This window comes from Mirounga leonina, unplaced genomic scaffold, assembly GCF_011800145.1.
Source record: "Mirounga leonina isolate KUSES-001 unplaced genomic scaffold, KU_Mleo_1.0 Mir_91, whole genome shotgun sequence".
Classification (NCBI taxonomy): domain Eukaryota; kingdom Metazoa; phylum Chordata; class Mammalia; order Carnivora; family Phocidae; genus Mirounga; species Mirounga leonina.
This window is the reverse complement of record NW_023270839.1, coordinates 38,769,160-38,783,652: the sequence shown is the minus strand read 5'-3', so window position 1 is coordinate 38,783,652 and position 14,493 is coordinate 38,769,160. Positions and strand designations below refer to the sequence as shown.

The 14,493-nt window shown below is 37.9% G+C and overlaps 1 protein-coding gene across 16 annotated transcripts in view; it reads left to right on the top strand.

Moving 5' to 3' along the window:
- Positions 1-14,493, top strand: part of CSNK1G1 (casein kinase 1 gamma 1) — a 177,668-nt gene that overhangs the window by 101,472 nt on the left and 61,703 nt on the right. For all 16 annotated transcript variants that reach the window (XR_004677284.1, XR_004677283.1, XM_034993950.1 and 13 more), the window contains exon 4: positions 1,815-1,884. Coding sequence is in view for 14 of the 16 variants with exons in the window: in XM_034993950.1 (XP_034849841.1) it covers positions 1,815-1,884 (70 nt within the window). In the remaining 2 variants the exon portion in view is untranslated. The remainder of the gene's footprint in view (positions 1-1,814; positions 1,885-14,493) is intronic.

Below are 14,493 nucleotides of genomic sequence, written 5' to 3'. Positions count from 1 at the left end.
TTGGCATTAAATACATTCACATTGTTTTGCAACCATTGCCACCATCCTTCTCCAGAACTTTTTCATCTTCCTCAACTGACATTCTGTTCCCATTAAACACTGACTCTCCATCTCCTCCCTCACAGCCACTGGCAACCACCATTTAACTTTCTGTCTCTGTAAATTGGACTACTCTAGGTACCTCATATCAGTGAATCATGCAGTATTTGACCCTTTGTGTCTGGCTTAGTTTGCTTAGCGTACGTAGTGTCTTCAAGGTTCATCCACATTGTAGTGTGTGTCCAAATGTCTTTCATTTTCATGGCTGAATAACATTTGTGTGTGTGTGTGTGTGTGTGTGTATGTGTAGCAAAATATAATCACATTTTATTTGTTCATTTGTTGATAGATACTTGGGTCCCTTCCCCCATTTGATTATTGTAAATAATGCTGCTATGAACATGGGCATATGAATATCAGTTTGAGTCCCTGCTTTCAGTTTTTTAGGCATATACCCAGAAGTGGAATTGCTGGATCACATGGTAATTCTATGTTTAATTTTTTTAGAAACTTCCAAACTGTTTTCCATAATAGCTGTACCATTTCACATCCCCACCAGCAAAGCACATCCTCATGAACACTTATTTTCTATGGTTTTGATAATAGCTATCCTAATGGGTACATAGATCTATTTTCCAGGGTAATGTTTGATTTTCTTGTTAACTAGCTGCCCATTATACTGTCAGTTCAGAATAATTAACCAGCCAGTTCTTAAAGTTCGATGTAGAGCAAAATGTGGTAGTTTGGCTGTTTTATCTCCAGGGTCTTTAAAAAACACTATTTTTGCAAACTTGAACATCATATTGATTAAAGGTACATATTTTTTTAAGATACATATTTTAATTGCATTTACAATCTTTAATTTTCTTAAGTGTAAAAATAAATATGCATATAATGTTCCTCCAGGATTATTCATAATAACGAAAACTGAAAACAGCCAAAATGTCCGAAAATTATGGTATATGTATACACACACACAGGGGAATACTACAGCTATTAAAATTTATATAAAGCTTTATGGGACACCTGGCTGGCTCAGTCGGTAGAGCATATGACTCTTGATCTCAAGGTCGTGAGTCCAGGCCCCATGTTCGGCATGGAGCCTCCTTAAAAAAAAAAAAAAAATTATATAAAGCTATTTACTGCCATGGGAAGATGTCATCATTATGTTGTTGAATTTAAAGACACAGAAGAAAAATATGGTATGATCTCATTTATTTTAAATATATTTTCAAGTCTATATTATATCTAAATATATGTATAAATATTTGGAAGGACAGTCACCAAAATGTTAATAGTGCTTTTCTTTAAAATGATAGGATCCCAGATTATTTTTAGTCTCTTCCTAATTTTTGTATATTTGAAATTTTTTTCAAAGCATATATCATTTTTCTAAAAATAATACCGTTTATCACCCAAAATTCATAATAAAACAGGCAGGGAATACATGCTGGTCTTTCATTAAAAGGTTTCACATCTGGTTTCCTAGGAGAATACATTTCAGGAGAATACTTCATGGTGAGGGAGCTATCCTTGAATGATGGCTCATACAGAGTATTTGTACTTAAATATCCGTGGAAGGGATTGTATATACTTCAGTTTCATCTTCCCCTAGCTGTGTTTTCAAAGAGAAATTGTGGTAAGAAAATGCTATCATATATGGATATCATCTCTAAAATATTAAGTGGTCTTAGCCCTGGTTTACTTTGAAAACCTAGGAGTGGAAAAATTTTATTTGTCTACATCTGATCACAATTTCTCTTCTTGGGTTTCAGGAACCAATAAAATCACGTGCTCCACAGCTTCATTTAGAGTACAGGTTTTATAAACAGCTCGGCAGTGCAGGTAAGTCAAGTCTGTTTTCTCCATGTGCTTAGTTAGCATACAGCTTAGCTGAAAGCCCAAAAGTATGCAAATTTTCTTGTCTAGTTGACCTTTTTTTTTTTTTACCAGACCATGTATCTCCCCTGCTTGCTGGATAGGTAAATAAACATGGTCAACTAAAGCTACTTGTTCTCTGGTTCCTGGAGGGACAGTTGATTGGGGATCTGTGAGGTGCCATGTGATGTGCCATGCCCACAAATCAGCCTTTTGAATGCTTTTACCCACCTGAAATACACATTGTATGGGGTATCGCTTTTTGGTAGTTTCCTTCTCTTTTCATTCATTTCTTTATACCAAGAGAAAGGAGGAGGATTTGGTAATTTGCAAGCAATATCTTATCATATTGAGACTTTATATCTGTTTTAAAGACATACTAAAATACACGTTCCAAAATATCATAAAACTGTCATTTTATCCATTATTCTCTTAATTTGGAAGACCTATCTTATGTTATTGTAATAACCTATGACCTTTGAGGATTTTTTAATTAAATTTATAATTTTTTAAAACATGCCTATTTTTTTTTACCTAAAAGCTCTAATTTCTGAAATATCTTACCGGCTTCCAGAAAAATATCTTGACTATGCAAATGTTACCAACCCTAAGGAGGTTGTACCTATAGGATACCTCTTGCTAAAGACAAAATTGTTCAGCACTAGTTTCATTGTTAGACATTAGTCAACATTCCTCTGCTTTATGCTTTCTTCAGTGTGACAGTTTTATGTGAATGACTGAAACATGTTTTTATTTCAAGAACCACTATTGGAGGTACTATTGAAGGAATTTGAGTTTCACTTCCTAGAATACATAGAATTCTATAAGAGCCACACAGTGTTATTCAAGTGGTCTTATATCCCGACTGTGGCAGTAATCAGCCATAGTCATAACCTAGCAAGGCCAAGATAGGCATCTGTCTTTCATTGAACCTAAATGGGTTCTTGCTCACAATATGTGAGTTCAGCATATGTGTGTTCATTGATTATATCCTTAAATATGGAATGTTCCAGGCACAGGTTTTAAAATTGGCATAGGATTTAAGATAGGATTTAAGATTGAACCTGAGTTCACAGGACATTTGTGTAACTTGAGTCTTGTCTTCCCAGAACTAAACTTTTGAAGTTGGCTGTTATGTTGTTCCTGTTTTTATAAATTTCAGGGTGACAATTATCACAGCTCATTTATAATAAATATATTTATACATGTTTCACAAATCTAAGGCTCAGGTAAAACATGCTAGATCCAGCCCAACTTAGAAGTTTGAGGGGGCCTGAGTAAGGTGACCAGGCCAGTCTGCAGGATTTCTTCTGTAAGTCCTTCCCAGTAGACCCATCAGATCAGGCCAGTCTTCCCTTTTTGATATGTAGCCAAAAATTTCATGAACTTATTATGTAGGAATAGCATCTGGGCTCTTCCGGAATACAGGAGAATATTGCAGATTCTTGAAGTTTTGACATTCTTCATGCACTGAAAAGGATTAAATGGGGAGACGATTGAAGGAAAGGGGACTTTAAAAAAATTGCCTTTCACTTAAGGCAGGAAGGAAAAGGCAACCTCTGAGACTAGTGGGGATAGCAAGAGCTCTGTTTGAGTGGTCAGGCCGGTTATTGGCCATCATTGGTCTCCATCCCAGTACTTGTGGCAATCATCTCAAAGTCACAAAGCCTTCTAGATCTTACATGAAGTTCAGTGGTGATTCCTGACTCCTTTTCTGCTTTCTGAGATTGTTAACTGCTCTTAAAAGTAGCTATGGTGGGTGTCATCTTTGTAATATTTTTGCCTGCAGCTTACAAGGTAGCAACAAGCTTTTCTAAGATAGGAAGAGCTTCAGAAATCTGTTACAATTTCTACCCAGTGTAAGAATTGCTCCTAGCGTTTTCTTAACAAATGATCATCCATCTCTGCTTGACTACTACTAACCATTGAGTTTACTCCTCTTCGAGGAAGTTCAGTGTTGGAAAGCCCAGGGCACTGGAAATTCTTCATATGGGGCCAAAATTTGCCTTTATTACCATGTAGCACAGTTAAGCTCTCTGTTACCAGCTCAGAGGCATCACAGCTGTTATATGCTGCCCCCTTCACTCACCCCAACTCCTCTTTCAAGGCAAATGTCTTCCGTTCCTTCACTCTTTCTGTATATATGTTTTATGGATACTTCGCTATCACCACTGTCAAGCATGAGTACATGCTGTCTCTCTTTCTTTCCTTCCCTCTCCCTCCCTCCCTCTCCTCATTTTGTTATGTTCCTCTTAAATGAGCCTCATAAAACAGCACCACTAACTCTGGATGTGGAGGTAGTGGCATTATTATCTTCCTTGGTCTGGATACAATATTGTTATTAATTTAGATTAGCTATCTTAACAACCATTTCACTGGTTGACTTTTATGCTTTTATGGAGTTTTACTCAGCTGAAACCTTTACATTTTTTATACAAGTTGCTGTCAACCCAGACTTTCTGCATTTTGTGGTTATATAGTTGATTTTGAACACCTAAACCTCTTAAATGCCATATTGGGATTTTTTTCAATCCTGATTCTGTTCCTGGTGATCATGTATTGAATATTCTTTAATTGTGATTGCATATTCCAACCCCCAGCCCTGCAATGAGACCATAAGCTCTGGAGAACAAGGCTTGTATCTTCTGTTTCCTTATGTCTCAAGTTTATCTCAAGGCCCAACATAGTTCATTCACATGATAGGCAGTTAGGAAGTATTTTGGTGAAAGAAAAAAGTTAGGAAGATTTGATAAGCATGCCTTTTTAGATTTTTGCCAAGTTATTAATAAAAATATTTCCTGGGGATGGCCAAAAAAGGAAATTTATTTTCAAAGTAAATCATTTGACAAGAAAGTAGACAAGTTTTCACCATGTCTTACTATAAATATGTGCATGAACACCCAGTCCTTACAAGCATGAACATTTCTCTCCCTATTTTTCTAGAGTGAGTTCCAGCTGCAAATGTGACTCATCAGTAGTTAATATTTAAACAGCCAGAGCTTATATGCCACTCTCTTCAGAACCAAGGTGATGTGGCATTGTAAATAAACTATCTTTCATGCCGAAGGCACACAGTGACCAAAATAATGTAATCATTTTTACGCACTAGTGTTTGTCTGTCATTATTCATCACAGGCCAGTGATTTGCAAAATATTTGGGTATCAATGACAAAGAATACCTAAAAAAAAAAAAAGCCCATTGTGACTTAGATTTGTTCAAGGAATTAATCAGTGCTTATAAAATGGATGAGGGGCGCCTAGGTGGTGCAGTTGGTTAAGCGTCCCACTCTTGATTTCAGCTCAGGTCATGATCTTGGGGTTGTGGGATCAAGCCCCGTGTTTGGCTCTTTGCTCAGCACGAAGTCTGCTTGGGTTTGTCTCTCCTTCTCCCTCAGCTACTCACCCCACCCAACTGGCACTCACACACACACTCTCTCTCTCAAATAAATAAATAAATCTTTTCAAAAAAATGGATGAAGTTTTTTGGGAGGAATGAGTGCTTATGAATTTAAAGAATGGTATTCTGACCAGAGTGTGAAACTTTAAATTCCTGAAATAGGAACTTTGTGTTGGCTTGAGAGTATAACCATTTCTTCCTTAAGTACCCAGGTCTTAATCTTTACCTTGGGTTTTTGACCCCATATTGCCCTGACCATATGATCTGGAAATTCTTATCAGTTCTCTATCCACGAGAAGACAGAATGGTAGCACTGGATGATTGTGAACATGGTTTAAGTTGGAACTCTTCCTGATTGTCCATTCTTTTTCTTGTTTAATCTCTAACACCTTCCATTCCATTCCATACTGTTCTCTTGTGGACAGTCACATGTCATGCTTTGTTTGCTGATTGTAGCTTTGCCATCAGGAAATTTCAAGACCTGTTTATTACTATGACAGTTGATATCTCCAATATAATCAGGGAAGAAAGAGGGCATTGAGGGCCCTGAAACTGAGAATCACGATCCTGATCTTTGTAATAGCTCTCAGTTTTTCTTTTTTCATTCACCATAGAAACTAAATTATAAAATATTAAAGGATATTTTGAAAGGAAATGGTGATCCATGCTCTTAGCACCCTAACTAAGCTACATTTCATTTGAGTATCTCTTCTTTTCGTATGCAGATATATTTCATAGTTCTTGGTTCCATGTAACTACGTCTTCTCTCACTTAGCGTTATAATATTTGTCATGATGCTGCAGTCTTCATGTTTCTGATCATTATGTAATAGCCCATCAGCCTCATAGGCCATAATGTAGGCACCTATTTTAATGTGTTGTCAGACATTTAGATTGTTTAGATTGATTTGAGGAAATCATTTCCCCTATTGATTTCTGACATCCCAATATTATAACTCAAAACTTGTATTTGTTCTCCCATTTGCCCCCATATCATGGTGATTTTCAAGTGTTTAAAGAGCTGGTAAGTGGTAGGTTAGGTTTATTCCAAATGATTTAAAACAAAAATTATTGAAAGAAACTATAGGAAGGATACATTCTAGCTTTGTATAACAATTAGAACAGAATGAAAATAAATGTCATCAATATAGATCTGGATAAATAAATGATAGTATATTTATACTGTGGAATTAGCTATTAAAAAGAAGGTAGAGGGGTGCCTGGCTGGTTCAGTTGGTTGAGCGTCTGCCTTTGGCTCAGGTCATGATCCCAGGGTCCTGGGATTGAGCCCTGAGTCGAGTGGAGCTCCCTGCTCAGCGGGGAGTCTCCTTCCCCCTCTCCCTCTGCTTCTCTCCCAGCTTGTACTCTCTCTCTCTCTCTCAAATAAATAAATAAAATCTTCAATAGATAAATATAAAACAAAAAGAAGATAGAGCCCTATGTATTGATACGGAAAGATGCCCCAATATGTTTAAGTGAAAAGGTTTACAAAACAGTATATTGTCATATTTGTATAGTATAAGAAATACATATAGGGGCGCCTGGGTGGCTCAGTCAGTTAAGCGGCTGCCTTCAGCTCAAGTCATGATCCTGGGATTGAGCCCCACGTCCGGCTCCCTGCTCAGCAGAGAGCCTGCTTCTCCCTCTCCCTCTGCCTGCCATTCTGCCTACTTGTGCTCTCTATCTCTCTGGCAAATAATAAATAAAATCTAAAAAAAAAAAAGAAATACATATATAATACAGGTATGTCTACATGAGCATAGAAAGAATCTGATTGGATATACAAAAAATTTAATAATGGTTACCTTTGAAGAGTATGATTAGAAATGGGAAATGGTGGCACTCTTAAGTTTTTACATTAATCCTTTAGTATTTTTGCATTTTTTTGCCCTGATCATTTATTATTATTATTATTATTAGAACAAGTAGTTTTTTAAAAGACTACAGCAGTGGATTTATGGTCTCCCTCCTTCCTCTTACATTACCATGCAACCTGTTTATGTCCCCACTTATCTTGATCCATGTGTTAATAACAGTTTCAGGCATAAGTTCAACAGGTGATAATAATGTGCCGCAACATCTTGTTTCCTTTCTTTCCAAACACCTTCTTGTAGGAAGAAAAACAAATTATGAACTGGAATAAGCTGTCTTATACAGTAGGATTTCCTGTCTTTTAGGGGAAAGACAGTTTTCAGGCAGCAGTTGAATGGTTATGCATTCTGGATGTTCTGAGGGAGATTTGTGCATGGGGTAGAAAGTTAGAATACATGACTTTTTAAAGAACTATTTGAACTCTAAGGTTGAATACAAAATTTTTTTTTTTTTTAAATACAAAATTTTTAAAAACCACATGTTACTGTACAAGAAAACATCCCAGTGCAGGTATTTTATACTTGGTATCTTCCTCAGTTTCAGAAGACATAAAATTATTTTTTTAAGTTAATTACATTATGAATTAACCCTGGCAAAGTGGACTTTCATTGACCAAGTGAATCAAAATGGGAACATTGTCTAGTGTTTTCACATAATTGGATGGCTGGGGGTGGGTTAGATTTTTATTTGCGTATTGTGGTTGAACCCATTGCATCTGAGATTACTGGAGAATTTCCAAAGTTATTACAAAGAAAAACAATATTTTTTAAATGTGAAACTGCAACTGTATGTAAGGACTATGAAAAAGTATTCTTCTTTTCCTCACTGTGGGAAAATACTTTGTTCAGTTTTGTCTTATTTTTGTTTCATTCCTTCTTAAATCACTGTGTTCTGATTTTTCAAAGTACAAAGGCCTTTGGCATTGAGCACAATTGTGCTTTTCTTTTCATATGTAATTTCTATAGATTGTTCTGAATATATAAGAGTAGGAGTCAGGGTTTAAAGATCTACTCTGGATTCCCTGGAACTTGCTTGCCCTCCTATTTGCTTTAGTATTTGTTTGGTACAATGGGCCAGCATGAAAGAGAGAACAGCAGTATTTAATCGTAGTAATTAAAGACTGTAAGCTTTGCAGTCAGCAGGTGAAAGTAACGATCTTTCTTATTTTCTTTTCATTTTTTGTTAGTCATCAGTGTTGTGTTAATTGTGTTATAGTCACTATGGGTAAGTCCCAAACTCATTTTCTTGTTTAAGGGATTGTTTTAGCTTTCCCTGCACTCTCAGGGTCCTTTTACTTCGGAGAGTATATACATCATCAATTTTAAAATTTCCCAGCCCACTAACCCTTTATCCAGTACACCTCCCACTTTTGCTGGGTATCCTAACACAAAGGAATAGGACATGGTGGATGATAGGTTTGAGGCAGAGATGGCAAAACCAGAGACCTAAACAGGAGGCCTAAACGTAAGAGGGGGGGGACAGTATGAGCCTGAAGGTTCACAGCAACATATGGACTGGCCACATGGTAAAGGCCTAGTATATGTTTGGTAAATAAATAAAAGATGAGTAAACCAGAACCAAGCAGGGAGGGAGAGGGAATGCATAAGCAAGGACAGGAACAAATGAAAGAGGATAGCGGGAGGGAGGAATAGGCAAAGGGCGAGAAAATAGGACTCTAGATAGAGAAAAGAGAATGCAAGTAGATAAGATATGGTGGAGGCCTCTGACTTAGCCAGAAGGAAGTATAAAGTTGCCTTCTCTTAATTGTTCTCAGAGTTAACAGTTTCTTGGGAACAGTGGTTTGGAATGATAACTTTGGCCTTTTTAGTGAAAGTACTAGAGTAGGTTATGGTAAATTCTCACCATTTCACTTGGTATTTGGAAAGGCCTCAGTGTAATACAGACAGACACTACAATGATCTTTCGCTTCTGGAGCCTTCTTAAATTGTACTGAGAGATCTTAAAGGAAGTGGAGGAACTCCTCTTGCTCTGGTTAAATGCTTAATTCCATTTCTACCCAGCAACTTGCCTGGGAAAAATTCTCAGGGACTCTGGGAATAAATGTCATGTCATATTTGATCTAAGCCTGAGCTGCCATGGCCTGGCTTTTCAACAACTATTCTAATCTGCTAATGATCATTCTATTTTGGATGTTTTGTAAAGGAGATGCTAATCCTCAAATATAAAAAGACAGCAAGATACTGAAATTTCACAATGTAACAAAGCCCAGGCAAAATCTTTTAGGCAGGGAAAGTAAGTAAACTTAAGTATCCAGTAGGTACTTCATATGGTTATTTCATTTTTCCCATTTTTGAGCACAGGGAGTTTATTAACTTGCTTACCTAGGGTCACACAGTAGGCAAACCTGAGCTAGGAATGGTTTTGTTTTGTTTTTTTAATTTTTATTTATTTATTTTTTAAAAGATTTTATTTATTTATTTGACAGAGAGAGAGAGCACAAGCAGGCAGAGCGACAGGCAGAGGGAGAAGCAGGCTGAGCAGGGAGCCCGACTTGGGGCTCGATCCCAGGACCCTGGGATCATGACCTGAGCCGAAGGCAGACACTTAACGAACTGAGCCACCCAGGTGCCCCTAGGAATGTTTTTAATACAGATTTTTTTCTTGCATATATACACACACATTTCCCCAGCAGATGCCTGGGGCCTTCCACCCATTATCCCTTACCTAATTATGATAGAGTGGTAGAAGATAGTCCTAGTGGGGCGCCTGGATGGCTCAGTCATTAAGCATCTGCCTTCGGCTCACGTCATGGTCCCAGTATCCTGGGATCAGGCCCTGCATCGGGCTCGTGCTGGGCGGGAAGCCTGCTTCTCCCTTTCCCACTCCCCCTGCTTGTGTTCCCTCTCTTGCTGTGTCTCCCTCTGTCAAATAAATAAATAATCTTAAAAAAAAAAAAAAAAAAAAAGCAGCTAGTCCTAGAAGTGTTTAATTAAGCAAAGGCCCAGAACTTCCCCCCAGTGAAAAAGTAGGATTTCCTGTTTCACCTGGTACCCTCAAACTTTATGCTTTAGAAGGCTGCTTTTGTTACCTCCAAAACCTTTTATGGCCTTGGGCAACTAGGTTTTGAGATATTTCTTTCCAAAGTAAATTAATCATTATGTTGAATACACATGCCATGGATACAACTGAGAAGCTCAGAGCTACCCTGTGCAATCCACTTCACCCACTGAAACCTTTATGCTGTGAATAAAAACAGTGTCCATAGAGCTGATCAGACTTTGCAATTTTGAAATTTCTGGGAGGGAATGGCTTCATATGTCATCAAACAAGATAGGAGGTGCTGGTTGGTAGTAGAAAAAGCTTTGAATGTAGGCAACTGTTAAATTAACAGGAATGTAGTTCTCCTTCAACAGAGGAAGAAAATTATCAGAAAGTGTGAGATTAACGAAACCTTCCTATAATGTTGTGGACTTCCTTAGGAGTATATTATAAACAAGCTGGGCAAACACAGGAAAATTAAAAAAAGAACAGCTGAGGAGATACTACAAAGACGGGAATTTTACTTAAAATAGAAGTGAATCATGTAACAAGAGTAGCTGTGAACAAGTAACATACCTCAACGGAGCACTTAAGGAATTTAGAAGAAACTTTTTGGGTCTAGTTGGGTAGAAAGTTTTCATAAGAGAAGAAAGGACGAAATAATGAATTTGGTAGGAGAAAGTGAAATCTGGACCTTTCTTGCCATGTATGTTTTGCAGAAGTCTCTCTTCCAGAGGTATTGTAGAGGGAGGAGACACATACCACTAAATTCGGGGAAAAATGATCTTAATGCGTATAAATGGGCAACTTTGAAATTACATTTGGAGGACCATAGAGTTTTAGACATCTACCATCTCCATAGGCAATGCAAATAAGTGGAGACAGCTAAGAATTGCAACGAGTGAAGTTTAGCCCAGTTTTTCCCACCATTTTTTTGTTTTGTTTTGTTTTTTTGTGTTTTTTAAAAATATTTATTTGAGAGAGAGAGAGCGAGCGAGCACTTACGCATTGGGGGAGGGCAGAGGGACAGGGAGAGAGAAACACAAGCAGACTCCTTGCTGAGCGTGGAGCCTCATGGTAGGCTCCATCCCACAACCCATGAGATCACAACCTGAGCCAAAACCAAGAGTCAGACGCATGACTGACTGTGCCCCTTCCCACTGTTTTTTTTTTTAAAGATTTTATTTATTTATTTATTTGACAGAGAGAGACACAGCCAGAGAGGGAACACAAGCAGGGGGAGCAGGAGAGGGAGAAGCAGGCTTCCTGCCAAGCAGGGAGCCCAATGTGGAACTCGATCCCAGGACCCTGGGATCATGACCTGAGCCGAAGGCAGACGCTTAACGACTGAGCCACCCAGGCGCCCCCCCCCCCCACTGTTTTTTTGACTCCACACTAACTATGTGCCCCTGCTGTGCCTCAATCTCCTTAGGCATATGACAGGAAAACCTGTTTCTTAAAGTTTGCAGACCTGCTGGGGTTGAATGAGGTAATGTCTGTAAAGGCCTTGAATTCTTAAGGGAAATGTGCTATATAAATACAAGGCAGTTATTGTTTTACATCGAAACTGAAGATCTGACTTTCCTATTGAAATGGAAATATCCTATTAACGTTTCTCGTAGCTTTTAAAAATCTCAGAATGAAGAGATAACAGTTTCATCTTTGAAGAATTTTTGATGGATTCTCAAGCAGTAGCAACTTCATATTTCCCAGTCCTTCTGATTCAGTAGAGCAGAATTCCAGCGACGGTGAACCCATCACATCTGTGATCTTGAGGGTAGTGTCTGTTTCTTTCAGAGGAGCTGAATATGGTCATACTGAAATGCAGTTACCTTCACTTAAGCCTCCTTGGTGAGAACAAACACTTCTACTTGCACAACTCTGCAGCCTTTCATACCAGTTTGGAGGGGACACTTGGCCACAAGGGTCTTGTAATACCTGGGAAAAGAACCCCAGGAAAAAAAAGATCACATTACGATACCTGTTTTTGTTCTGTAAAACCAAATTGAAACTCGTATGCAAGAACCAGGCCAAGTGGTCCAGTTAATGTTTGGTCCTTATCATTTATGAATTTGCAATTTGCAAATTTATGAATTTGCAAAGGTATTCCCAGTGCTAAACTAGGGAAACATCACAAGGCAGGTTTATTATAGGGTCTGTAGGACATTAGTGAATATCAGTGCCCATAGAAAAGGAAGGATACATATAATTGGGCTCCCTCCTACCTCCAGTTTGGAAAATGCAATTTCTTATGAAGCCAGATAGTATAAAGGAACAGATGGTAAATACTTGAGGCTTCGCGGGCCATCAGTCTCTCTTGTAACTATTCATCTCTTTTTCCCGTAGCACAGAATCAGCCATAAATAATAAGTAAATGAATGGCAATGTATTCCAGTAAAGCTCTGTTCATGGACACTGAAATTAGAAAAAATTTTAAAAGATTTTATTTATGTATTTGAGAGAGAGAGAGCATGCAAGCAGGGGGAGGGAGAGAGGGAAGCAGACTCCCCCCTGAGCAGGGAGGCTGATGCAGGGCTCGTTCCCAGGACCCTGAAATCTCGACCTGAGCCAAAGTCAGATGCTTAACTGACTGAACCACTCAGGTGCCCCTGAAATTAGAATTTTATGTAGTTTTTGTGTATCAGAAAATATCAGTCTTTAAATTTTTATGTTTCAAATATTTAAAAATGTAGAAACCATACTTAGTTCTCTAATCATTCAAAAGTATCCAGGCCAGGTTATATGTAACCTATGGGCTTAGTTTGCTGATCCGTGTTCTAGCGTGGCAGTGACCAGAACTTCTTACTCCTTTTTATCACTCCATTCAGTTTGCAGAATATAGAAATAACCTCAAAGAATTCTAGGCCACCCTGAGGCACTGTAATGAGGGCACTTAGAGCTGTATCTCTCTCACTCTGTGGATTTTTCACAGTGTAATATGCTGCTGGGTTGTGAGCTTTTTAAGGGCAAGAAACATTTTTTATTCATTATAGTATCACTTGCATATCACTTGATCTAAAGGAGAGGCTCAACAAATGTCTGTTAAATTGATGAAATCTCAGTATATAAGCTCTTTGAACAGTATTCGATTGGCAGTGCAATCACCAGTTTAAGTTGAAGTTTCTTTCCTTCATGCGTACTGTCCTCTCCAAACTCAGCCTCTTCTTTATTTGCTTGTGCCAGTAATTATTAACTGTGTTAAGGAAGCAGAGGAGAGATATGAATGAGTAATTGAAGATATTAGAATGAAGTCCCCCAAATTATTTCTGCAAATATTTGGTATATAGTTAGAGACATTTATATTCATTACTACCTACAAACAGAGTATCCAAGAACTCTATGGTAAAAGTTTTGGAATTGAAGCCCATGGAAAGTAGGAATTATATGCAGTTCTCATCAGTATAGTGGCTTATAGCATTGCAAGTCTGCAGACATAAACGGCCCAGCAGCAGCTAGAGAATTATTTGGACACAATCACATTGAACCAGTGGTCATATCTTGTCAACTTTTTGCTTGGCTCCACTTTCAACAGGTACGGTTCAGAAAAGACAGCCTAGATCTCTTAACTCTGCTACCTAAAAAAGAAAGTAACTTTAGAGGATGAATTTGCAATTATCTATGTACAGCTTGCCCAAAGGAAAAGAAAGTTTTCACTTAAAAAATTATTTTGTAAGTTCTGGAGAAAGCTAATATCACTGAAGGTTTAGAAAAATATTTAAAAGAGGGGCGCCTGGGTAGCTCAGTCAATTAAGCATCCGACTCTTGGTTTTGGCTCAGGATGATCTCAGGGTCGTGAGATCAAATCCCGAGTCAGGCTCCATGCTCAACACAGAGTCTGCTTGGGATTCTTTCCCCTCCTTCTCTCTCCCCCTCTGTTCCTTCCTGCATGTGTGTGTGTGCTCTCTCTCTCTCTCTCTCTCAAATAAATAAATTAAATCTTAAAAAAAAAATTTAAAGAGAAAAATGTATAAAAGAAAGATAAAAGTTTTGGTCACTGCCATGCTGAGTCTCTCTGTTCACAGCTACTATTACTATATACATTTCCTTAGTCTTTTTTATGTATATATTTTTCATTAAAACTTCTTTGATTTAAAGATAAGTATTTATAAAGTGGGAAGGAATAAATTTCAAACAGTGCTGAGTTTCTTTTAGCCTTATTTTTTTAAATTTTAATTGTAGCATAGTTAACAGTGTTGTATTAGTTTTAGGTGTACAATATGGTGACTGAACAATTCTATGCATTACTCAGTGCTCATCATCTTAATTCCCATCAACTATTTCACCCATCCCCCACCCACCTTCCCTCTG